Source organism: Xylaria bambusicola, assembly GCF_022495145.1.
Source record: "Xylaria bambusicola strain CBS 139988 unplaced genomic scaffold F5B22scaffold_27, whole genome shotgun sequence".
NCBI classification, from domain to species: domain Eukaryota; kingdom Fungi; phylum Ascomycota; class Sordariomycetes; order Xylariales; family Xylariaceae; genus Xylaria; species Xylaria bambusicola.
Genome location: NW_025953580.1, coordinates 481,189 through 506,324, shown reverse-complemented (window position 1 = coordinate 506,324; position 25,136 = coordinate 481,189). Strand labels below are relative to the sequence as shown.

The following is a 25,136-nucleotide window of genomic DNA, read 5'->3' as shown; positions in this document are numbered from 1 at the left end:
GCCGGCAAACGGTTGCAAAGAAACGAAACACTGCGACAGGCTTGATGAGAGATGATGGTGGGATGGTATAATATCTTAGGTACCTACATGTACTTGAGTTGCGGGGGAGGGCAGTTGATAGACCCACATCATGGTATACGGCAGGTACATTGCGACACATGATGGCGAGGATGGGTTGCGTGCTCGTGCCGTGCTCGTGTAGCGATGATTGTGTGAGGCCGCTTGGACACGAATGCGTGCCTGTTCTTGCAGTCGAAACACCAACCAGTGCTCTCATCTCTCATCGACTAGGTAGCTAAGTCCAAGCAGTGTCCAAGCTTCCAAGCTTGTAATCCGAAGCTCGTGAGTGGTTGAAGCTGTGTCGTGGGTCGGCTCCATGACATCAGTGATTTGCCTAAAACGGAAACATAACGGAACCAGGACATTCAATCCTGTCTAGCGGCCAAATACATTTATTAGGTACTGTACTTACATACCTACTACTTCGTATGTATACCTAGGTACCCAAAATACATACATATGCGTACTTATGTAGGTATACGCAATGCTGGAGGATTGAACGCCTGCAAAAGATCATTGTCTTAGGATGTAGGTATGTATGCCCATGTCTGCCCATGGACTCTAGCAAGGTCGATACCTCATTTGGAAACGGATAATTGTACGTGACAGAGCAATCTTGGATATGTCTCTGATAGTTCTGTTGGGTCGCAAGTCTTCAAGTAGAGATCGTTTCTCTAAGACATCGGGTATGGTATACAGCTTCACCTTTACACTTTGATGGCCAAATCATCATGACGTGTAAGCACCAAAGCCCCGAGCCAGATAGCCGTGAATTAGACAATACTTTATTGAAATATAATGGACCCCACCCCCCACGAGTAGCTTCAAGCTTGGGTATACTAGTATAGGTCGCGATTACCCACAGGACGCCGGTCAGAGATCTGCCAGGTTGAGCCGTCAGCTAAGGGTGACACATTTAGTATCCTCTTTCCCTTGTCCCTCCTTGACATGAAATCTAGTCAATATCCACGTCAATGTCTAAATCTAGAGATGCAATAATATCGTCGTCGACAAGAGGTCGATGGATCTGGGGGATTCCCTTCTTGTCCTTCCCAGCTTGGTGGTGCTGGAGCTGCAGTTTCTGCAGATGAGGGAGCAGGGCTGGTTTTGCAGGAGAACTGCTCAAGTGTACCCCATCACCAGGCGCCGAAGATTCGTTGTCGTTGGGTTGATTAGTGTTCGAGTTCAGCTGTCGGCGGGTATCCTCATCGGTCTCTCCGCCTTTGACTACCCGAGTCTCTGTCTTGCGTACCTTCGCTCGCTCCATGATCTGCGCCCTGCGGACAGCTTCTGCATTATCCCGACGTCTCTGCATGTTAAGCTGTGCCAGCCGGTCTTGCTGTGACGGTGTCGAGGGTGTGGCCGACTTCTTGTTCGGTAATAAGCTTGTCCTAAAGGCCAACTTGGGCACTTCCAACCTATCCAGCTGTTGCTGTAACTCCGTAATTCTTTTCTCGTCGCCCTGTTCTTTGGCCTGCTCTAACTTATTGAGCAAGCGATTGCGCTCGGACGAGTCGTACTTTTTATTCAAACTTTGCATACGTGAGAGTCTATCGCTGACCTCCCTTTCGGTCCATGTCCGATTTCGTAGGGCGTTGATGTCGTCTATCTTGGCATCAACTTGAGCCTTTTTAGGGAATGGGACCCCGTCATCTTGACAAGCCTTCTGCAAGCGCTGGCACTCCAACTGGACGTCGTTAGCCAGAAATAAAGGAAAGGCGATGAGCATGCTTTACCTCAGTGAAGGGCGAGTCAGAGCAAGAGATAAAAGGATACTCCCTCACGGTTTTGCCAAAAGCTATTCTAGCATATTGATCTGTGACAAAGCTTTGCTGATTCATACCTTGCATAGCATAAGGCCGATTTTGTGTGAATCCTACAATGCAGCATGAGCCAAGGGACATATCTGCCAAAGCGACAACACGTACCTTTGATAACACCCATCTGATATTCCGTCTCACCTGTATCGCGGTTTGGACCCATTGCGACTCGGCAGTAGCAACCAGTGATAGCATCCTCGAAGCCAGGATAGAAACAGACCTCCGCGAAGCGGCTGCGGCTAAGACGGACTCGTTCGAAGTCACGCAGATCAGCGAGAGGGGCATCCTTTTTCTCAGGCGTTGCCGATCTGGACAGTTTGCGACCGTAGTTGCTAGACCATTCGACATCGCTGTGCGCATCGTCATCGTCGTCTTGCGCACCATCCCGCGTCGACGATTTGCCCTTGTTGCGCTCGCGGTCCTCTTCTCTGCGCCGCTGGCGGTCTGACTTTTCCGCTCGAGCGCGACGAAGGGATGCGATACCAGCGCTAGTCTCTCCCACTTTAGAACCACCAATCTTAGTACGTTGGCGCGACGTCTTGCGTTGGCCATCCTCAAGTTCTGCGGTGCCGGCTTTACGCTTCTTCGCAGACTGGCTGCTCTCTTGTTTGTTCACTTGCAGGAGTCTACGAAGAAGAGTGTTTTGCCGCTCACGGTCAATCTCCTCTTGGCGCCTTGCAATCAATTGCTCTCGCTCGAGTTCTGGCATAGCAAGGATTTCCTCCTTCTCGGTTTCGCTGGCGTATATACCTTCAACGGGGTACTTGAGTTCTCCCTCATCCTCCAGCTTACTGTTCGCAGCATTACTGGCTGGGAATGAATCGGATTCCGAGTCAGACTCATCCATTGGGGCTGATGCATCGGATGCGGGAGAGGCAGCAGCTGAAGATCTATATGAATGGCCGGGTTCCATGTTAATGATTGTGCTTCATGAGTCCTTTCGAGCATGTTCGAGAAAAGAACCTGAGTGTATAAGGAGCAAGAATGTAGCAACAGAATGTAGATACATTCAGAGTGCAGCAACGACAAAAATATTATGATGGTCGGAGTTGAGAGAAAACAGAAACACGTATCAAAGAGGATGGGAAGGTAGGGAGGTAGGGAGGTAGGTGGGTGACAGATCGCGGTCAAAGGAAAAGGAAGGCTATAGTTGCCCAACCCTGTTGCGATGCACCCTGCACTGGTGATATTGTAGGGAAATGCGTAATACTCACGCCTCGCCTTCTTCCTCGTCATCAGAGTCACGTTGCTGCCTCGGGCGCGGCTTAGCTGCCGATGTGCCTTTACTCTGCCTTGCGCCAGGCTCGGGGGATTCAGACACGGGTCGGCTTTGACTCAAATCTTCGGCTTCTTCGTCGGACGCATCGTCGCCGCCAACAAGGGCAAGGAACTCGTCATCGACATCGGCCATGGCGTTAGTGATGTGGATTTCGGGCTGCGGACTCGGGTATGGCTGCACAAGACGCGCGCTGGGAATAGGAAGCAGCTAGGGACGGCTGGTTCGACTTGTTGAGCCGGGCTTTTCTTCAGGCTCTTCTTCAGATGAATAGTGAAGTTGCACTTGACTAGGAGAGGGAATGCGATGATGGCAGGATGAAAGTATTTGGATGGTAGTCGACTCCCGACTCGGAACTAGGTAGTCGAGTGCTTTGTACCTACCACAGGCATCTATCTACCTTGTCTCAGCAAACAAGCATACTAAAATCTTGGCAGACATTGATTGAGCACCCTGCGACAGTGCTGCTGGGCCTTATCGGATCTAACCTATCTAGGTAAGTAATACTTGATATGTACATGGTTCATTCTTTGGGTAGGTGCTATGTATATGCCTACCTACCTATATCAACATTGAATGTGGCAACGCATCACACACCATATCGTCGCCTTTCTAGCCACGTTCTATCTAGAAACAGATATACATCAGTAATACCCTATACACTTGCTGTGTTGCTTCTTTTCTTCTCCCTTGATCTGCCCAACGCTACCCAGGAGCAATGCCTCCGTGCAGAGCTCTATTGCGCATGGTGCGCCCTCACACTCAAAGCTCTGTTAAATGCGACTTCCTATCAGCTGCCATCCCCGCGCCGCGCCAACAGCCCATTTCCACGACCACTCCTTCAAGGAATGCTTCAAGGAATGCTTCAAGGAATGCTTCAAGGAATGCTTCAAGGAATACTTCACGGCACCCTGCAACCAAGACAAGCCCAACCGGCTCCTCAAGCTCCCCAGATTCCAAACCTAGGAAGCCACTGACCAGGGAACAGCGTGATTTCCTCTCTTCTGCGGTGAGCTCCGACATCACCTAGCTATGCCGCCTGTCTTCCCACTAGAGTCGCTTCACATGCTGATGCTCCCATCTTGTTCTCTCTCCATAGCTCCGCGTCAACCAAACCGGCGAATTGGCAGCGACCCTCATCTACACGGCACAGACACCTCCGCTCGTGAACGCACACCCCCACCTCCGACCCCTGATGGCGCACATGTACGAACAAGAGGCTGGCCACTTGAGGACATTCAATTCGTTAATAACGAAACATCGCGTGCGTCCCACCGCTCTGTACCCCCTCTGGTCCATGATGGCCACAGGACTTGGTTGGTCCACCGCCATGATGGGGCGTGAGGCAGCCATGGCGTGTACCGAGGCTGTCGAGACCGAGATTGGAGAGCACTACAACAACCAGATCCGGAATCTACTCGAGATCTTCGAGCAATGGGAGGCTGAGGGCTACGAAGTGGGGGACGAGTTCCGGGAGCTCATCACGACTCTCAGAAGGATACGTGACGAGGAACTTGAGCATCTAGACCATGCAGTTGAGCACGACGCCAAGGCAGCACGGCCATATTGGTTACTCACCAGTGTAATCCGCGCTGGATGCCGAGGCGCAATCTGGACCAGCGAGAGGGTGTAGTTGGTGTCAGCATAATTACTAATGTCGTTGATGACAGAAAGCTAAACGACTACGACTGCGAGAGAAATCATTATGTTAGCGACGTCTTTCAAGTGAAGATGAACAAGTAGTTGTGTAATTGCGTCTCCGAGTTCCCGGACCGCCAAGCAATATCAGTGCACAGTAATTCTAAGATGCCAGGGGTCCATAGAAGACTCGTCAGGCAGAACAGTCAACCTGATGTAAAGAAAGAATAAAATGAATGAATGATTAAATTACACAATAAGACCTTAGAAAGTAAAGATTGCTAGTTTCGTAATTTAGCGCCCAGGTGGTATTGTAATCGTTTCCTTTTCTTTTTTTTTCTCCTTATTCCCTTTTTCTTCTTCTGGCCGTAAGAGTCACCGGCGCTTGACGACGAAGTAGGATGCGGAGCCCACAGCAGTCGCGAGGTGTTAGCTACTTATTCCTTTTATATACCCACATTATGACTTATCACGGTCCGAGCTTCAGGTTTCCCAGCATTGCCCTTATAGTCTCAATTTGAACTTCGGCAAGACAGAGAACGAGGACCTAGTTCAGGTTGATTTAATAGGGATCCAATCCTAGACCTATATTTCAGTCCCCTAGGAGTTGCATGAACTCTACGAGGTCATCGTGCAGTGTAGAATAAAGAAATGACTTTACCGTTCGTCTCGCCAGCCGGTCTGGACCCTTCTTTCACTATTTCACGCCCGACAGTGGCCGATATTGACGCTCTCTCAGAGGTATAAAATCCACCAAGTCTCAAGCATTGTGTAGACATTGACACACTCTCAGGTGTACTTTCAGTCATTCGCAACAGACCCGGGTAACACATATTGGTGGTCACCCGACCGCGAAGCCATGAGAGACTGGCTTCGCGATCGTATTGAAAGGAAAATGGCCAATCGCAGCGTTCGCCACTATCATGTCGTCGACAACAAAGCGAAAGACATCGTCGCCTTCGCGCGATGGGACATCCCCAAGGGTTTTGACGCCCAGTTTGGCGAATGGGTAGACAGCAATTCGGCTCTCGGTGTCTCACATGTGGCTGCGGAGAATAATACCGAGGAGCCGACTGCCACAACACCGACGACTGCTCCAGTCGAGGAGACAGAACCCACAGTCGCGAGCACAATGGCTGGACCAAGGGGCTCGGACCAAGAACTCTGCCGATGTTTTTTCTCCGCCTTGTCGAGCTTGTCAAAGAAGTGGAATGCCGAGGAAATGCTGGGTGCGCCGATGCCATTCTTCTTCTCATCTATCAATGCTCATCCCCCTAGGCCATGTTTCTTTCTATCTATCTATCTATCTATCTATCCGTCTGTCTGTTTGTCTGTTTGTCTTTTCGTTTTCTTTTTTTCTTTTCCCTTCTCCTGTACCTGAAACACCTTATCCACTCACCACCACTAATTAATTATATGACTACAACAGGCCTCTCACTGCTCTGCACGTCCCCCAAGTATCATCGCCGCGGCGCTGCTAAGGCACTATTGACCCCGATGCTGGCCGTGGCTGACACCGCAGGCCTGCAATGCTACCTGGAGGCTACACCCGGGGGCCGCCCCGTCTACGAGAAGCTAGGATTCCGAACGGTAGAGGTCAAAGAGTTTGACATTGGGGCGTTAACTAGCGGCAGGATGAAGGGCTTATACAAGCTTTCCATAATGATCCGAGAGCCTCAAAAGTTGTAAGGGCCGAGAGCCAGTTTCATCGTACCCGATAGTATAACCGTTCTAGCTCATCTCCTCTTCGAAAATTCTGTTAGTTCAATCGATACTGGGCATCTACATGGGTGTGACAGAGATTCTGCCTTTCGTACATTACACCACACCTGGTGAAATTTTGTTCAACTTCCAATGCCAATTGACTTAGGCTCCCGGAATTCCCACATGTTCTCCTAGTTTTATGCTCTTGATTCCCTTCCTCGAATTGTGATGACAGGCACGTCTTCAACGGCTTGCATTCCAGGTGTTCCCATCATTCACATCCCTCTCCAATCTCATCATCATCCCTTGCCCCATACCACTTGCCGCAGTGACTAGGTCAGCTCCACCATTCCCAACCCCGGCGACTCTCCATCTAGCTCTACAGGAGGTCTCCTTGTTCAAGATATCCACCAAGTAAATTAACAGCTGATTAACTGCTGGCGGCCATGGGGTCAGTCCAACGCTTACATATATGTGGTCGAGACAACGCGGCGGTTGCGTCTCCAACTGACTGGACCGCAGCGTCGTATTGGACCGCGCTCGCTCTTGTCATGCAGGCCAGGTGGTGTGCTGGGATCTTGTGAACAAATGCGACGACAATATCCTTGCTTCATACCCACCCTGCTTTCTGAATTCTAGACCAAGCAAGGTCCCGAAAATATTAAGTACCGCATGAAACTACCAGATCCAGGGAGCATCTGGCGCTCTCCGAAACAATGCCTTAGACAGATGCCAGCGCAAACCCCAGGTCAAGTGGAGTACGTTATATTGAAATTCCCCGGCAAAAAAGCAACAAAATGATCTCATTTATTCCCCGGCGCGTCGCATCGAGGCCGACCACGCATACCGAGACCAATGCTACGTCAGTCCATACGACTACTTACATTGTTACCGGCGGTGGACGCCTGACCATGGACCGAGACAGGCCGTCAGATGCGCATTCCGTCAATATGGCAGCGCTCCCCTACATTCTACTGCGCTGGTTCGCTCCCGATGTCCATGTGCCGAAGTTGAAGCTTAAATGAGATAAGCTTTCCAGGTTCCTGAGCAGGCTCACGTTGGGTACACGACGGAACGTGACATTTAGCCTCGTGGACACAGCAAGGTACGGTTGAAACGCGGTTTTGTTTGTTCTCTTAAATTGCACTATAAATAGAGCAACTGCAAAGTTTGAGGAAGAATGGGAAGATAGACAAAGGCTATGGCATGTGGCTCAACTATTCATTGTTTCTTATTGTGAATATCATCTCTCACTAGGTCCTACGATCTGGGCTTCCTTTGCCCGAGTTTTGGCTATTCGTCATTTCAAGTTTTCAGTGTTTACTAGTTCACTATGTTTTTACCAACGATACGCGTCTGTCGCATATTGATTTGTGCTGCGGCACTGATGCAGGGTAAGTTGATACCTCCCCGAAATCTGAAAAGAGAGGAATTCATGAAGCTCACGTCCATTACAGGCATTACTATCGCAGTGCCTATTCATGAGAATGATGACCTGCTCACTCCTCGGCGCACCAGCCCAGGGTTCGCGAAGGGCATCTGGCTTCGTATCATGCCCCTTGGAGCCTCTATCTCGTACGGCCTTACGTCCCACGATGGTAACGGATATCGCGAATTCCTCCGAGACCAGATCGTCGAGTACGGGAATCCCGTGAATATGGTCGGAAGCCGTCGCAATGGCACAATGGAAGATAATGATGTTGAAGGATGGCCTGGCTATGTGATAAGCCAGGTCCGTACAAAAGCACAGACGGCAGCGCCTAAGGTAGGTATTCGCAAGAGGCATCAACAACTATTCTCGGATAACATTATGGCTAACCTTATGGTTCATAGTATAAACCAAATGTGGTTTTGATTAACGTTGGCACAAACGATTGCAGTGGGAACGTGGATCTTACGAATGCAGGGAAGCGCAGTAAGTAGAACCTCCCACGAGCACTAGAATAATTGAGGCCATGATATGCTTGTAGAACGAGTCGTGTATTTTCGATCTTACAGGCCTCGCAAACTATCAGAAGGGAATTAGCTGACCCAGCAGTACAGTGTCAGCCCTTTTGGACGATGTGTACAAAGGCTCACCTCGTGCCACGATCATCTTGTCGACACTTTTAGTCAGGTCAGATGAAGAGAAGCAGGAATGTGTCGAGGACCTTAATAGCCAATTCAAGGATGTGGCGGCCGCTCAAAGAGCAAATGGTCGAAGGATTGTGCTTGTCGACATGCAACCTCCCGATGGGCCGACAACCGCCGAACTAGTAGACGGCATACACCCAAATGAGGCGGGATACGCGAAGATGGCGGACATATGGTTTGAAGGGATTAAGGAGGCTGATAAGGCAGGGTTTCTACAGACGAAAGAAGCGATCTCTGGGAATGCAGGCGGTGTTCCTGATCGGGGGGTCTATGGCTAGATATGAGTATGTTTCATGTATATAACGTGTTCGAGTACATGTTCTTTGGTAAGGTTTTAGAGTTGGCGACTGACCCTTTTTGACGAATTGAATGATACACGCCTCCTAAACTAACTTTAATTCATCTTCACCTTTGGAATGCATCGGTCTTTATGTCAGTACTTCCACAGTCTGGAACGCACATGCACGAAAGAACAGTCTGTTCTCTTTGACAAACTGGGCAAGTCAACTGACCATGTCCCGGGCTGAATAGCCTCAACTACGGATGACATTTAAAGAACCATACATACACACAATAGGCTGCTATAAGAGCTGCGCGATCAGTGAAAATATGATGATATGATTTAGAGGCATCCACTCTCGGTATTCTGCTGATGGATAGTAGACCCAGCACCTGGGTGTCAAGGGGAAGAGAGGTACAGGAAACAAAGGAGCTATAGATAATATTGATTTTCAACATTTCTTTAACTTGCCAACACTAGTGATTGCAACTTGGAGCCGACTCCTTTGACTTCTTTATAGTGCGCAAAAGAAACATACAATCGTGCCAGACATATTAGATCAGAATATAAAGCAAGGTCAAGACAATGGGATAAGAGAAATCATTTAGCTCTATCGGCCTCCGTTACCAATTAGATTCCCTGGGAAACTGACCCAACCCGGAGCATTTAACGTGGGAAGGTGCATGCTAAGATAATTCACTCACGGGAGCACTGGAATACCTGTGTTGTTCCACTGTAAGCCGTGGTGTAATGTGGCTAGTAGGATGTTATTGGAGACTGAGGATACTGAATCTGACACGGAACAGGCGCAGCCTCTTACATAAGAGTCCTATGGAAACTCAAATCAAATCAAAGTCCCGAGCCAGTGCTGCCTCCTTTCCCCGACATCTGGTAAATTCTCCCGATAGGGGTGGCTTATATTCCCATATACCTCTCCTAGCTTGTGGACCACCGAGCGAATATGTTTAACCTCGAGATGTCCGAAGCTGTTCCTAACACGAGTAAGGATTACCTTGATCCAACGGACTGACTGACTACTTACCTAGTATCAAGCTAACTCTTCAAGGGGTAGACATGGTGTAGCATTCCCGGGCCACGTGCAATAACAAAGCACATACACATACTTACGACCTAGAATGGACTTATGGACATACTCAATTATCACTAAAAGCAGGTCCTAGAAGGTACGTAGGGTGTCTGATTGGCTATGACATCCATGCAATACTAGTAAGCGTATAACTCCACCGAACACCTAAACCATTACATTGTAAGTTCTGAGTTCAATAGCCCTGCGGAATGACACGTAGCCGGCACGCTAGATGCTCGATCAATGGCTCTAAGACACACACCGCCGCGAACTTAAACCTTAAAAATTAATTGCCTAACTCGGAGCTGCTATGTACCTTAGCCGCGGTGTTGTGTCTCACGCTTTGCTGTAATCTAGCGCTCCTTGGCTAACATGCCCTGCTAACCGTTCAACTTGTTTCCATTAGATGTCGTGCCAGTTTGAGGGGGTGCCGGATTTCCGAGTCACCGGCATAGGAAAGGATGGCCAGTACAGTGGCCAGTACCACTTATGTTTGCCTAAGTCTCATCCCTCCCGGTCCTTCGCCAACCACGCCGGCAATGTGGTTAGACAAGTGTGCATAAATTATGGTATTATCCTTAAGTCGCGGGACAAGAGTTGTCCTTGTCCGAAGTGCCAGCCTTCTGCGCTGTACGTTCTGGATCTATCTCCCATTCGAGCTCGAACTCGATGGATATTTTGACAGTGCTTCTCTCCCGCTTTCTCAGCTAAGTCAGGGGACACTTAGATTGTCCCAGTACCGCTTACGCGCCGTCATTGCTATCGGGTTGTTTCGAAACCGGTCCTGGAAAAAGTTGAAGATGGCGAATTCATCCCTCGACATAATATACTTGGATTCATCTGCCAATATCTTGTTCCAGATGCTGGCGAGGGTCGATTCGAGCAGGTCACCAATGGCTCCGTGGCCAGCGGCTTCTGGGCTGTCTCGCGCAACTTCTAGCGCCTGAAGTACATCGTCACCGATGCTCTTGTTACCCCCTAATACCACCGAACCGTTCGCTTGGCAAAAATCCAGCGAATGTTGGGATACGCTCATGATCTTTAGATCCAACTCTGTTAGAAGCCTCGGGTGAGTACTAAGGATCGTTGTCGACATTGGGAGGGTCCAGAGCCAATTAACTCCGGATGTCTTGTGAACAGGCGGACGTATGAAGACTGAAGACTGAAATTTGGGTTTGAAAATCGCCAGGTAAGACCGATCTGGAGTAAATAATTGATTAAATGGTGAGAGAAGATGTAACAATGCGTGGTTGCTTAGGAGATCAAAAGAGTTTGTTCGCCAGATTGCAAACGTAACTCGAAGGCCCGATTCTCAAGGCTAATACCTAGTACGTCGGACAAATACCCGTAGGTATATAGTTCAAAGAATATGAGTATTCTGTAAACTGAAAATAGCAAAGGCCAGCCATAGTCAGCGAGATTAGGTTGTCATTTAAACAATTTTTGAATGCCAACATGGACACTGAACTGACAAAGCCGAGGTCCACAGTATTAATCGGTTACCTGTCCAGTGACCAAGTGGTGACTCGTGTATGCTGTCCTAGAACCAGACCATCTTCCACTGAATCGATGGGGTACAAGTCATTTTGAAGACGACGGTAAGCTTTAGGATTCCAACCCCACGAGCAACAGTGCTTTTCTAGCCTGTATGGGAAGTTCTAGTCATTCTATCATATCGTGGCGGCCCTAATTTGGGTATTTAGGCATGGATGGCGTTCGGTCGCTCTCCGCCGGCCCAAGGACCTGCTTGGCGTCTCGGGTAAATGGCAATAACTTCGTCACAAGGTAATAGATACCCGCAGCCTGGAAAATTGCAACCAAGAGATCAGGGCAACAGGAGACACCAGTAAATTTCAGGAGGCCTGATAAAATGCCTCGTGTTTCTTGCTGCCAAATAACTTCGTCATGGAGGTGCAACAAATAAATTAAATTACAGTGATAGGATGTGGATCTTTTGAAAGATGCCTTGCGCTACCCCTCGCGTCCCAAATTCTTGGAATCAGATCACGATCTCGAAAACTTAGATTTCTGCTGCACCACGTGCTAGGATAAGATCTACATATACCTGCAGAGGTACTTACAGCCAAAGGGTTTGTAGATGGATGTAAACATAAGTACTTGCCGTTTTGCTTCGAGCGAGACGAGTCGGGCCACATAACTCGGTAATTAAAGCTCCACTGCGAGTAAGTATATAGTTATCTATCTATACATAAATAATTTACTGCGTTTGACGATCACTGTTTCTCGATATCATGGATATTTTTTAAGATATTCGATTCAAGTACCATCTGATATAATTAACGTGTTGCCTTACTCGTTGATACCTTATGCACCGCTTTCATTCACTTGCCTTCGTAATGATACACCAACATTGTAGGGCTTGCTATGTGAATTGGGCCTCTACTACCTGCTACATACGTAGTTGAGTCATGACGATGATAAATTGGGCTAGAACAAGCGTAGAATAAAAGAACACATTGGAGGTGACTAATTAGCACCACATGTAATCATCTGGGCAACTGTACCCACCGTTTCTCTAATAATTACGTACTGTACCTGCGTCTTGCTATTGGTAGGGTCAATATGTAAGCTGATGGCAACACCCCCTAGTTAACCTAATAGTGCCATGTCACGACGGGCGCAATGTGCAGTGTCGTATGGTGACGAAGTAAAGGATGACTTGCTTCATCAAACAGGCTATATACGCTACGGAAGGCTGGTAGACTAGCGTACGCATAGGCCACTAGCTAAACCACTACAATACACCTGTACGGCCAGCCTAAAGGCTAGGACCCATAACTTAAGTAAACTCTTTTTTAATACTTGATATTATAACTAAGGTTTTAAATATAATGCATCTCCCACTTAACCTGGCCACCCAATTAACCAGGCCACCTTAATAAATTATATAAAATCCTATTATTTCAATCTATAATAACTTTATAAATATTAATTGGATGATTTAATAATTAATACCTTTAAATCCCTTGTTTAAAGAGGAATCCAACAGTATTTTTTACTATTTTTTATAAAATTTATTAAGCGAGATATTAAGCAATACGCTAAAGGGGCGTTAAGCAAGGATTAATTTAATGCTTACTTTTGTCACGATTGGAGTGTCACGTACGAGACAAGGCTCATATTGGGGTACCATCTGTATATTTATTGTGAGATGGAGAACGGAGGAAATATTCTAAGTATAAAAAGTATGGCAAAGTATTTTAGTGCGCACAGCGAAGCGATGGTCACGTGGTGATTGCGATACGCGTGGCAGTGTGGCCATTTGGGCCTCAGGCCCCAGGTGGGTCACCAGGCCAGCCACCATAACTACTTTAGCGTATTACTTAATAACTCCGCGAATATAAATCGTAAAAGTTAGTAAAGGGTACCGTTGAATAGCTCTTTTTATTACGAATCTAACGGTGTATTTTATCATTTTATACGACCAATATTTGTAGAGTTATTAAATTATCACGTGATTAATGCACCGACGTTTTTTATATAGGCTAAGGGGGTGGCCAGGTTAATTGGGTGGCCAGGTCAAGTGGGAGATGCATTATATATTAGTTTAATTAATTAATAACTCTTTTTAAACCTTTAAAAGGGCTTATTGGACTTTAAAAGCTTCTTTTTTAATAGGTATATAGTTTAAATAGCATTATATATATAATTTATTAACCTTATAAACAATTAACGCTTTATATATATTTATATTATTTTTAATTATAATAATTGTATATATTATATATAATTAAACGGTAAGGCTAGCCATTTTAAATAGCTAAGAAAAAAATGATTAAAATGGTATAGGTTGTAGAAACAGAGGTTGTATGGTTGTTGAGATCTTTATAGTTGAAAAAAGAAGGTGGCTGGGAAACGCGTCGCGATTAAGTGGGTTGTTGAGGGGCTGGGTCTTTAGGTGGTGGGTGGGCTTATCGGTCACGAATGTTGCGACAATGATCGATAGCGGGCATGTCCCCCAGTACCATATCTAGTGTCCATCGTGAATCTTTTTCTGGCGGAATTTCGCCTGCGGTCACGGATCGTATTGGGAGTTCAGGCAGACAGTAAGGCTTCCATTGTTCCGCGAAGTCTATTATCAGGTGTGAGGGCATTGGACTCTTTCTCACTGTATACACTTCATCTTTTTTTCCAATTCCAGTCCCAACACCCATGATCCTTCTAATATGACGTTGCCCATTACGGACGTTCGAAGTTCACAGAATCATCGAGAGTAAAGTTTCTTAACCGTGTTATTTAAGGCTACTTGTAAACCAACATCACAAACTGTGCCAGAGGTGTTACAATCATAGGGCTACAGACAAAGAGGCTCTGTGTACATGGTTCAGGCCTTGGCACGGAAATTTAAATAAGTCTTCGCACAACAAGAATGATTGTACTGCAACCACAAGGGTTGAAATTTTTGAAGAATGTGATGTAGTTTAATAAACGCAAGTCAGGACATGATAGGCGAATCAACCCTTGGACGGTGTTTTCCAGGAGACTACAACAGTGCTTCATCAAGTGGTGTATATATGAAGGTAAGATGTGTTTTTTTAAGTTTCTAATATAATTTAAGGGGATCTTACAGCTATTAATTTTCGGGTTGAATGTTTATATAGTTACCAAGATGATTGGAGAATAAAAGGATAAATATTTCAACAATTTAAATATGGGTAAGCTACTTAAGAACCATATAGCAACCGGTACTTTTAACGGGCAATTCCAGTTTTATTAACTTTTATAGGCCTAACACTTTATAACTAAAACATTTAATCAGTAAAAATAAAATATGAACAAATAGAAGTCAGCTTATCTATGAAAAGGTTTAGTAACGGTAATCTTCCCTATACTATTTCGTTGTGTATGTTCCTTGGAAGGCTTTTCAAATGTGAAAGTAATGAGTTCTGGTGGGAGAGTGAATAATATACGGATTCGTTTGTCTACTAGGTATACAATAATTCTCACTACCTTCGCCTTTTTCTTTTCCTCTGGCGAATGACTCCAACCTGGGAGCCCATTAGATGCGATAGAGCGGCCAGGTCAGGATAACAGAAATTAAACCCTTCATCTCTCTATACCAACAAAAGACACGAGTGCCTAGGTCCTTGTTTATCAAACATGCCCAGCTGCCGATCCAGATTGTTGATAGTCTTCTCTGTTCTTCCCTCCATGCTTCCTGTTGGCCTCCTATCCTGTTCGCTTGGGTTGGCCTCGCCAAAAACGATGGTTAGCATGGCTCAGATATAACCATTAACATTAATTTCAGTGGACACCAGGAGATTCATCACCTGGGATTTCGATGGAGTCTTGTTTAGGGTGACTGTGCAAGCGCAGAAGGCCGTCCTGCCACGATCCTAGATATGACCAATTGTTACATGCACCGAACGCGCTGGTCCCTCTCAAATACCATTACACATGTATGATAACGAGGGCTGAAGTCAGAGAGCTCAATATTGAGGCTGTGTGAAATAAGCTGAGATGGTTGCCAGGGACCACATGTACGATGCGGATCCTCCCTGTAGACCTTGGTGGCTGACCTGGAACGATGGAACCCAAATGAACAACACAACCAGCAATAATGTTTAATAGCCCCCGCCACCTCCCCCCTCCCCCCTTTTTTTTTAGAAAAAAAGAAAAGAAAAGGCCTCAGCCAGCCCTGAGACACTCACACGAAGATTTACACCCCTATACAGCGAGATACGGGCGGCCCTAAACCAAGTTGTTGCAGACACACGAACCACAGACCGAAGAGCCACGCAGGGCAGAAGAAGAAGAGTGCATAAGTGCATCAAGGCACTGAAAAGGCGAGCGAACTATGGGACACCGTCTATGCAAAGGGATCCACGATTTCCCATACACGGTAGGAAAGTAAGGTGCGATTGCACCCAGTAAACAGTGTGATAAGGAGTGTTGAAGTTGAGGGAAGGGATAATCACTGAGGACATGCAGATAAGTGAAGGAGGAACACAAAGTATTGGCAGATGAGTGTACAGGGTGATTTTCGCCCCTTAGAAGGTTTTCCACCTTACCTTATAATGAACATAGCAGACACCGGTCTAGCCAGGGGTCACCAATCAAAGTAATATACCCTTACAATATATATTACCTTATATCAAGAACGGCTGAGTTCTTCCTCGCTTGAATGCTGCTCGCATGACACAAAATCTAATAGTGACCAACAGGTAACAGAACACTCACAATCCCCAATATTCACATCGCAAAAAGGAGTGATCCTTATGTGAATCAAGCATGCCAATCAAACTAAGTGTTCGTCTAGAATGTGCGATAGCAACTTATTATAATATATATTATAATCGTAGTTTACTGGTCGGATTAGATAGATCCACAGTACTATAACTCTTCGTGGCTACTGGCGCTTTTGACGATGGAGCCAATGATTCTGAGAGCAGGTAGTTTGAGGATGCGTACGAAGATGGTAAAGTGGTTAAAAGACTGTCGATATCCAGTACGGTGCAGGTCGGACTCTTAGTTGATATTTGGACAGGAAGTGATGATGGGTGAGACGAAGAGTTTACAAAATATTCTTGGTTCAATTCTTTCAGTCTCTACTGGATCGCGGGTGGGCTGGCTAGAGTGACATTATTACTTTGGAGGATTCACACAGCTTAGGTAGTCTCTCCCGTTATTTAGATTGACTGCTACGTTTTTAGCTGCGAAGGGCCTTCAGACTGAGACACATGAATTCGCATATCTGTCTGAACTAGAATAGTTCTGAGCACATTCTAGCTCGATACCTCTTCAAGTGTAGCGGCGCATTTTTGAACTTCACTCTCTATATCCACACAGTCAAAATTCGATTCCATAGGCCTTCGATGCTGTTCCGCCCCAAATCATCTTCTTCTGCTCGTCGTCAAATGAAGCCATCCAGCACAAACGCTCAACAATCTTCTTCCATTTCTCCCAGGCCGCATCACCGACACCAACTGTGCACACGGGCCAGTCGCTGCCGAACATGATACGGTCTGCACCAAAAGCAGCAACTATGATGGTAAGCCACGGCGTGAAGGCCTCGAAAATCTCTTCCGGTGCTCGCTGCTTCAGCGAATCGGGCATCTCAGAGAACCCGCCTGACACTTTCATGTACGTGCGGCTAGCCTTGCTGAGTGTAAACATGGCAGTACGCCACGCGATGAATGATGTGCTTGTGTGTGTGTTGTAAACTTCCAAGTCGGGCTTGCACATATGATCTGCAACACATGCGCTTAGCTCAACTCGCGAACCGTCGGTCGTGATCTCCAGAATCTGTAGCTAACTCACTGATGATGAACACGACCTTCTCATCCTCGGGTACGCCTTCGTGCGCACGATCAATCATCTCGACAACCTCTTCAAGCTGCCCTCGACCACGTCGGTGTTGGTCAACGCCTAACTCAAACACGAAACCCTCGCGGCCAAGCAACTTCAAGCTCTCGATGAACTCTTCTTGCAGCATAGTGCCATTGGGCTTGTCTTGCAGCAAGTACCTGAAGCCCCTGACTTTGGGCCAGCTCTCGCCGGCCTCCTTCTCTACAAGCTTGATGTACGTCTCCATGGCTGAAGGACCGCTTGGCAAGGGAGCCCAAGGGATATAGGCAGCACATAACGATTGGTCTTCTTTGGCATGCCCCTCGCCGGGCTTCGGCTGGCCGGTGATGATACGCTTGAGCCATGAGACCTCCATTAGCGGGCACTCCCAGCCACTGCCGTCTTTGACGCCGGTATCGAGGTCATTCTTGCGATCCGTCTCGACAAAAATGAAGCCACGCGGGGGTGAACTGGCCGAGGCGGCCCTGTACTCTTGGACAGAGTGCTGTCCCGCCAGTGGGTTCTCCGGGGAACACCAAGACAAGGTAGACAATTCGGACTCGGGGTACAAATGAATGTGAGAATCGATGATTGGAATGTCGGCAGCCATGCTGACGGATGTGCAGGTGGCGGACGAGCAGGCCAATGCAGTTCTAACCTAGCTGCTCGAGCCTAGACAGGCAGAAGAAGCTGGATGTATGGCCGTAGGTAGTTTGAAACAGCGGATAGGTATTGGTAGTTAGGTTCGGGCGAGTAGGTAAGTACTACCTACATAAGGTAGGTATAGGTAGGTACATATGAAGGTAGGCATATACATGTAGTTACCCGTTACTCACATGCAAACTTGGAAGTATCTACTGCCCAGGTGTAGATATGTAGATACCTATGGTAAGTACATAGGTACGTATACATACATGTAGGGAGAGGGGTAGGCACCTCAGATCATCTGCTGCTCTTTCATCAGGCCAAGACGATTTTGAATAGCTACCGGCCAATATTTAGTCTTGCCAGTCTTCATGCCGAAGAAGACGGCGGGTCATTGTTGTATGTAGCTACCCCGCGCCAATGTGTTTCTCCATCCACTTTAGATAGGTACTTATGTGATCACCAACAGCAGGTTGAATTGAGAGATGGGCACTACCAAATGTGCATAGATGTGGTGCTGATGCGCCCCACTTGCCCGTCGCCGCTACAGTGACAAATATCACATCCAAGCTAAAGGGGAGAACTGATGGGATAGGGTAAGTAAGTGCGCAACACCCAAGAGTAGCGTTTTGAATATGAGTCCTGGGGCCAGCCCATGTCAAGCGGATAAATCGCCAAGTCTATGGGATCGGCCACCTACGTGGCAGAAAGTGGCATAGCGGAGGGGAACTCTCAAAGCAAGAAAATGCGAGAAAAGGGGCAACAACAGCCGTATCCCCTACTGTCTAGGTACAACAGCGAAAGCATTCACGAGGCTTATTGATTGAGTTTTCATCAATGGACAACTAAGAAAGCCAACTAGATGGTGAACTCTAGTAGTGAATTCCTCAGTCCAGCAGGGTCTACTCTTCCAGTCACCATTCGCTATCCAACTAACTCCTAGTAAAAGCTGGCCCATCGAGATGTCCAGGGCCCAATGTATAGCTGTTCGTGTTGAAAAATTTCACACACTACGCAAGACCGGAGTAGCTAGTTCTACTATCGGATCATGATGCTTCGGGTGCCCACGCCTTTAGGCACTTTACCTGGTCCAAAGTTTCGACGCCGAGAGACTATGACCCATACGCCGCAACCCGCTATGCATAAAATGGTTTCCCTTCCTCAGTTTGAGCCCGCTCACTGTTGCCCTCTTCAACTTCTTCTCCGCAGTCCACTGCCAGTCCCTCAACTCACTCAGGAGGGGTGTAGGGATGGATCAACATGTCGCTGAACTTCTCTAGCCTCTCCTTACCCCGTACTTCCTCTGTTAGAAGAGGCATCCGGACTACATTGAACTCGTCGTATAATTCCTCGATTTGGTCGAGATACTTCTTTTGCATCTTCCGTCTTGCGTTACACTGGTCACAATTGCTTCCTTGCTTGGGGAAGAGGAGCTGGTTGACAACGATGCAATGGGTGTCGATGCCGTATCCACCCAACTCTTGAATCATTCTCTCCGTCTCATACAAGCTCAGAAACTCGGCTATACAGACGCACACAAAGGTGGTGAGGTTCTCGTCCTTGAACTGCGCGTTGACTTCGGAGATTGTCTGACGCAGGCCCTCCAACTTTTCCATCATCTCATTTAAGTTTTGTCCATTCGGCAGCTGGCCTTGCGAGCCGAGAAAGCCGTTAAGTAGAGGACCGTACTGATTCGATAGCTGAGAGACTTTGGCCAACGCTTTTTCGAGAACCGAAGGGAACTGCAGGAAGCGGAGGGTGTGGCCCGTAGGGGCCGTATCGAAAATGATGACCTCGTAAGAGAGGGATTTAACTTGCTTGAGAACTTCGGCAAAAGACATGGCTTCGTCGATACCAGGAATCTGTTAGGAAGGAAGGAAGGAGGGAAGAATGTCAGTCCGTAGGAGTACATTTGCTGCTGGCGCAATCGGATTGGGTCCTAATACTCACGGCAAAAGCTAGGTCTTGCATCATGCCGCCCATACCACCCAGGGCCTCGACATCTTCGCCCTGTCCTGCCAACAGATCTTGGATGCTTCCATTGGGGTCTATTTCCATAGCACTGAGATTTGTGAAGCCCTCCACCAAGCGCGCCTCCTTCCCAAATTTCTGTGAGAAGGCATCGGATAGATTGTGTGCAGGGTCGGTGGAAATTAGGAGGACGGAGCGGCGGACCTTGGCGAGCTGGATGGCAAGAGAACACGATGTTGTTGTCTTTCCTACACCGCCCTTGCCACCGACAAAAATCCAGCGCAGAGTCTTCTGGTCGAGGATGGACTGCAGAGTCGGCTCAAAGACGTCATCGTCAGCTGAGACAACCGCTGCGGACATGGCGGGCAAATAACGAACTGGAATAGTATATGTCGGCGTTGGATATACGAGAAGATACAACACACATGTAGCGCGCTGTCAAATTAGGGATTTGGTAATGAGTGGATAGGAGTTGTCGCAGGTCGAGGTAAGGCATAAACAGGGCCGATGATGGAGGCTCTGCCTGATGTACCAAGCAGAACGGCGGTGGAACCAGAAAGACAAGTGGAATCGTCAAGTTACTTCTGATGCCCCACGGCTGACAGGGGGTACCGTACTCTTGTAGGTACCTACTCTTGTTGGTGGGGTGGGGAGCGCTCGCTTCGGGGGAAAGGTGTATCAGAGGTACCTAGCCTGTTTCAAGCTTTGCCGCCGTACTATGTGACCGGCAATGTTTGATCGCGAATACCAACCAAAGGTCTGCAAAGGCAGCAGGAAAGAGAATACAAAGAGCGGTGTCTACCTAATCCGATGATGCCAAAAATAGATACCTACTTATAAGTAGGTAACTGCAGGTGCTCTTCAAAGCCGACCCTCGCTGAAGCTTCAGCGGGTCTCATACCTACCTACAGGTAGTACCTATGGTTGGTCAATCCTTACAAGCCATGGTGGGGGCGGGGTAGCACTCCTCGCCCTCCTCGCCCTCCTCGCCAGCATCTGACTGACCAAGGCAAGCAAGTTCCAGGTTTCTACCTGCATATATACCTACAGTAGATCTTTTTTTGTCTTCCTTCTCCCGCGGGAGATAATCAGTGCAGGCAAGGCGGCCGCCTGCTTACATGTAGCACCTTCGGTATGTAGGTAGACCTGTATCTGACCTGTACTTACATATGTTACTACATACTAGGCAGGCAAGTACCTAGCCACTAGGCAGGTACCAGCAAAGGTGCGTAGACTACATATGTACTTACCTCATAGTACTCCGGCTTGCCTACATATCAATGACAGTCGGCCGGGAGCCCCCGAAAGGGTAAAAATAGAGCTACATATGTAGGTACCTAACCTGTGCAAGGTGGAGATGGATATAAGGTAGGTAAGTAGGTAAGTAGGTAAGTAGGTATGTAGGTATGTAAGGTAGGTAAGGTAGGTAGGTAGGTACTAGATATGTAGGTAGGTACTTGGGTAGGTAGGCGAGGCAGGTAGATGCTGAGATACTTAAAGGGTCGGCTGCATTCACTGCCTCGCGGGGAGAAGAGCTTCGCCTCCTTTGCCTAACCCGAATCCGCCTGATCTCTCTCACTTGCCCTTCCTTCACCGCGCCCCTAGCCTTAAGCCTCCTTACTCGTTAACGCTACAAAGTTTCCGACGACTGGCTCGCCTCCAAAACCCTAAGCCGAGACCATCAACTACAGAACACAAGTGAAACCAGAAGGAGCGCAAGACCAGCAACAGCACCAAGGAATTCATCGGACGAATCCATCATTACGCGTGCCACTACTACATCTCGTCAATTTGCCGAAAAAAGCACAAATTCACCCTCGTTATAAAGTCGAGCCATGGCGGGCGAGAAAGACCCCATCACTTGCCACGTGCTCGACACGTCGATAGGAAAGCCTGCGAAGGGAATTCGGGTGAAGCTGGAGGGAGGACACGCGCCGCTCAAGACCTTCGAGTCACAGACCGACGACGACGGTCGTATCAAGACGTGGCTGCCATACAGCAGTGCGCGAGAGGCAGGCGATGTACCTACATATGCCCTAGACGATGTCTTGTCCGAGGTCGAAGCCACATCCACATGGACCCTTCGATTCGACACTGGGTCCTATTTCGGTGAAGGAAACACCTTCTTCCCTGAGGTCGTCGTGACCTTTGTCGTTAACAAGGGCCAGCACTACCACGTCCCATTGCTACTAGCCCCATATTCATACACAACCTACAGAGGGAGTTAGTCCATTGGCGACGAGGCGGGATTTGATAGTCGTAAAGCACGTGCCCATTAGGCGTAGCGCCGGCAAGGTCTCCTTCCACGCATATGGGCGACCGAATACTACATTTAATGAAGCTATGATACCAAGGCGGGTACCCATCATTGGAGATGGGCTCGGTGTGAACATACATCGCAGAATAGGTCTTGCCAACAATAGATATAAGATCTCAATATTCTCTTGTTGTTTACCCCGCTTTCAAACACCACGGAGCAAATGTATAGGGATATACATTCTACTCTTCCCGCTCGATACAAGTGTCACTAATGAAGGGTGCATGGCAGTATTGAAACTGTTCAGAAACGTGATGAGGTGTCTACTCATCTTTAATGCCATAGTAAACTTATATTCTGACGGATACCTCAAGAAAACATCAGTTATCAACCAACAGGTATTCTCGCCTTCTCATCTGTAGATACCAGCATCCCTCACTCCTGTCGACCTAGCATACTTTGCAAACAGCTATACACACGGTGCCCTCGATCAGTATAGAACCAGTCGAAATCTTATGATCATAGGTGACTAATTTTCAGAGTAGCCGAGAAGAGTATATTTTGAATTTTCCTATGACACGAGAAGGGAAGGGGAGCCCTTGCTAACTAAGTATATAATCCTTTTGAACAGAGAAAATGAGTACATACGACCATAGGATCTGGAGAACGCGGGGTCCCGTCTGCTCCCCCAGAGCTAAACCAGATACCGCCAGATTAGTAGTTGGGTCGGTGACGACCAGCGAATCCCTGGTGTTGTATGTTTTGGTTTTTTATCTTGTTTGTTCTTGTTTGTTGTTCATATCTATCTCCGCCTTGTTTATACTCGTGACTCAATATAAATAGGCAGATATGAGTCGCCTGGGCAAGTGGGTAAACTACCACCAAGCAGCTAAGCTATCAGCCTGTGAGGGAGCAGGAGAGTGAGCAATGAGAGAGATTTTTCGCGAGTGTGCAAGCATAGACAACAGAACTGAAGAACTATAGTACACGAAAGTCAAAAAATCGGGAAACATTATTCGAGTCGAATACGGACTAATAGCCTAGAGACAGGACCCTCCGATAAAGATCTGTCCCGCCCTCAAAGTAGCCGTTGCGTAAGGTGCCTCGACCCGTGGCTGGGTGACTAGTATAAGGTATAGGGTAAGTTCGATTCCTATTCATTGGTGCGTTATTAGGTACAACTATACCTACTATACTGGTCAGATGTTGGTAGATATTCTACATTTTGAAGAATACATAGCCCGTAATACAAAAACTCTGCCTATACCAATACCAATAAATAGACTGATATGAAACAAAAAGGGGGAGAGGGAGAAACGAACCTCCTAATATGCCAAGAGAGCATAGGTTAATCTCTTAATGTCCCAATGGTCTGGTTGCCTGAAGGTAGTTATTATGAGAGTGTTATTGGCCGATGAGTATTAGTATACAAGGAGCCATTGTCACGGAACGAGTATAGGAGTATAGTAACTATAACTGCTACGCTACCAAAAGGTAAACGACGTACGTAATTAGGTCGAGACCTATAGTACTGTAACAGCCATGGTATTGATTTTCTCTCTGTTCGGCCCTTACAATATGGATCATATGGTTATTACCTATAGTGTCATTATGTCCTGGCTAATGCCAATGAAGATCTACCTTTGAAAACCTTGGAGAGGATATTCGCGATATGGCGAAAGGCGATCTAATACCTACTATCTAACATATACGGTCGATAAGAATACTGTGACTTGTCCATAGTGTCCATATCCTTATGCTAGTTTAACTTTTCGGTCACGATAATCGTTCACCAGGAAAGATAACAAACATCATCATGTAGAGTATTACTGTCGGAGATCGTTATGACGTTCCTTAAGTGGATAGCGTCATTGCGTCTGCCTGCGATACTGTGGGTGGGTAAAGTTTACTCAATCATACTAATCACCCATGTAACTTTTGTATACCTTCTTTTCATGTGTCTAAAAGATTATGTCCACCATTGTCATGATCATCATTACCATATCATGATCTTCCCCCAACAAGATCTACTAAGATCTTATGATGACCTTTATAACCTTAACCGATACTGAAAACAATGGTTCATTAAAGTAGCGGATAGCTAGCCCGGGGCAGGGTCCCGATCCCTGGATCACTGTAGGGGGCAAATTCGACGTAGTGGACTACTGAAGACGTAATACATTCGAGACATCGTAGACGCTTGGAAATCATGATATCACCAGCGAAGAATACTACCTCGACATCTCCGAAGACATATATAATAGATGGATCATGGCTTGATCACCTGAAAATATACAGCAAATTCCATCTTCGGATTTTTAATTTAAAGATCATATATCAAAATCAATATTATTGTAACGCATTCTCCTTTTAACCATGACAGACAAAACAACCTCTATGGCCGACCACCTGGGCGCTAAGAAGTCCACCAACGCCACCCCGCAACAGGTATTCTCTTCTCCACATGTTCCCACCACGGCACAACGTCGAAACTGACCGATTGTTCCGTAGAACCCCTCGATCATATCTTCCGAGGGTGCTATTGGCAAGCCGTTCAATCCAGAAGGTGCTATTGGCAAGATAGGGGAGAAGATCGGAGGTCCGCTGAGTAAAGATGGTATGGTTGGTTCACAGTTTGATGCAAGTAAGGATGGAATTGCAGGACATGTGGAAAGAGCCGTCGATGGGCCACGCAACCCTAGCGGTAGTGCTGGAAAGCAATGAGTGAACTCGGGTTCGGTAATTAAAGGTCTACTCAATAAGAAGCTAGTGACAGCCTGAAATGACACTGTACCAGTTCTTTAAGCAGGCCATATTTACCATGGCGATAAAGTGTTGTCTCGTGACAATATGTTTTCGATATAGTAGTATATGTGTATATATGGTTCGTGTTTTGTTCCGTTTTAAGCTACATTTAACGAGAAGTTGCCCGTTGACATACTACAATCCAATGGTTA

At 47.2% G+C, this 25,136-nt stretch overlaps 9 protein-coding genes across 9 annotated transcripts; 5 read left to right on the top strand and 4 right to left on the bottom strand.

Moving 5' to 3' along the window:
• Positions 1-435: 435 nt before the first annotated feature.
• Positions 436-3,573, bottom strand: F5B22DRAFT_234769 (uncharacterized protein). The gene is made up of 4 exons (XM_047969889.1): positions 3,095-3,573; positions 1,989-2,770; positions 1,797-1,936; positions 436-1,747 (listed from the first exon to the last, which is right to left on the bottom strand). Exons 1-4 carry the CDS (start codon positions 3,289-3,291, stop codon positions 1,016-1,018), a joined length of 1,851 nt encoding a protein of 616 aa, XP_047829903.1. The 5' UTR covers positions 3,292-3,573; the 3' UTR covers positions 436-1,015.
• A 202-nt stretch (positions 3,574-3,775) lies between these two features.
• F5B22DRAFT_234906 (ubiquinone biosynthesis protein COQ7) lies at positions 3,776-5,117 on the top strand. The gene is made up of 2 exons (XM_047969891.1): positions 3,776-4,165; positions 4,256-5,117. The coding sequence occupies exons 1-2, from the start codon at positions 3,875-3,877 to the stop codon at positions 4,787-4,789; spliced, it is 825 nt and encodes a 274-aa protein (XP_047829902.1). The 5' UTR covers positions 3,776-3,874; the 3' UTR covers positions 4,790-5,117.
• F5B22DRAFT_234907 (acyl-CoA N-acyltransferase) lies at positions 5,118-7,060 on the top strand. The gene is made up of 3 exons (XM_047969892.1): positions 5,118-5,535; positions 5,588-6,023; positions 6,224-7,060. Exons 1-3 carry the CDS (start codon positions 5,446-5,448, stop codon positions 6,481-6,483), a joined length of 786 nt encoding a protein of 261 aa, XP_047829901.1. The 5' UTR covers positions 5,118-5,445; the 3' UTR covers positions 6,484-7,060.
• A 617-nt stretch (positions 7,061-7,677) lies between these two features.
• Positions 7,678-9,235, top strand: F5B22DRAFT_234867 (carbohydrate esterase family 3 protein). The gene is made up of 4 exons (XM_047969890.1): positions 7,678-7,892; positions 7,956-8,263; positions 8,332-8,413; positions 8,542-9,235. The coding sequence occupies exons 1-4, from the start codon at positions 7,832-7,834 to the stop codon at positions 8,907-8,909; spliced, it is 819 nt and encodes a 272-aa protein (XP_047829900.1). The 5' UTR covers positions 7,678-7,831; the 3' UTR covers positions 8,910-9,235.
• A 1,460-nt stretch (positions 9,236-10,695) lies between these two features.
• Positions 10,696-11,552, bottom strand: F5B22DRAFT_234684 (uncharacterized protein). Its single transcript, XM_047969888.1, has 2 exons — positions 11,471-11,552; positions 10,696-11,383 (listed from the first exon to the last, which is right to left on the bottom strand). The coding sequence occupies exon 2, from the start codon at positions 11,092-11,094 to the stop codon at positions 10,711-10,713; it is 384 nt and encodes a 127-aa protein (XP_047829899.1). The 5' UTR covers positions 11,095-11,383; positions 11,471-11,552; the 3' UTR covers positions 10,696-10,710.
• A 5,167-nt stretch (positions 11,553-16,719) lies between these two features.
• F5B22DRAFT_234677 (amidohydrolase) lies at positions 16,720-18,451 on the bottom strand. The gene is made up of 2 exons (XM_047969887.1): positions 17,280-18,451; positions 16,720-17,209 (listed from the first exon to the last, which is right to left on the bottom strand). Exons 1-2 carry the CDS (start codon positions 17,914-17,916, stop codon positions 16,809-16,811), a joined length of 1,038 nt encoding a protein of 345 aa, XP_047829898.1. The 5' UTR covers positions 17,917-18,451; the 3' UTR covers positions 16,720-16,808.
• Positions 18,452-19,044: 593 nt separating this feature from the next.
• Positions 19,045-20,561, bottom strand: F5B22DRAFT_234601 (putative arsenite translocating ATPase). The gene is made up of 2 exons (XM_047969886.1): positions 19,902-20,561; positions 19,045-19,813 (listed from the first exon to the last, which is right to left on the bottom strand). Exons 1-2 carry the CDS (start codon positions 20,280-20,282, stop codon positions 19,181-19,183), a joined length of 1,014 nt encoding a protein of 337 aa, XP_047829897.1. The 5' UTR covers positions 20,283-20,561; the 3' UTR covers positions 19,045-19,180.
• Positions 20,562-21,229: 668 nt separating this feature from the next.
• Positions 21,230-22,809, top strand: F5B22DRAFT_611094 (uncharacterized protein). The gene has a single exon (XM_047975257.1). It carries the CDS (start codon positions 21,758-21,760, stop codon positions 22,148-22,150), a length of 393 nt encoding a protein of 130 aa, XP_047829896.1. The 5' UTR covers positions 21,230-21,757; the 3' UTR covers positions 22,151-22,809.
• Positions 22,810-24,392: 1,583 nt separating this feature from the next.
• Positions 24,393-25,073, top strand: F5B22DRAFT_234568 (uncharacterized protein). The gene is made up of 2 exons (XM_047969884.1): positions 24,393-24,627; positions 24,691-25,073. Exons 1-2 carry the CDS (start codon positions 24,556-24,558, stop codon positions 24,901-24,903), a joined length of 285 nt encoding a protein of 94 aa, XP_047829895.1. The 5' UTR covers positions 24,393-24,555; the 3' UTR covers positions 24,904-25,073.
• The last annotated feature ends 63 nt before the right edge of the window (positions 25,074-25,136 follow it).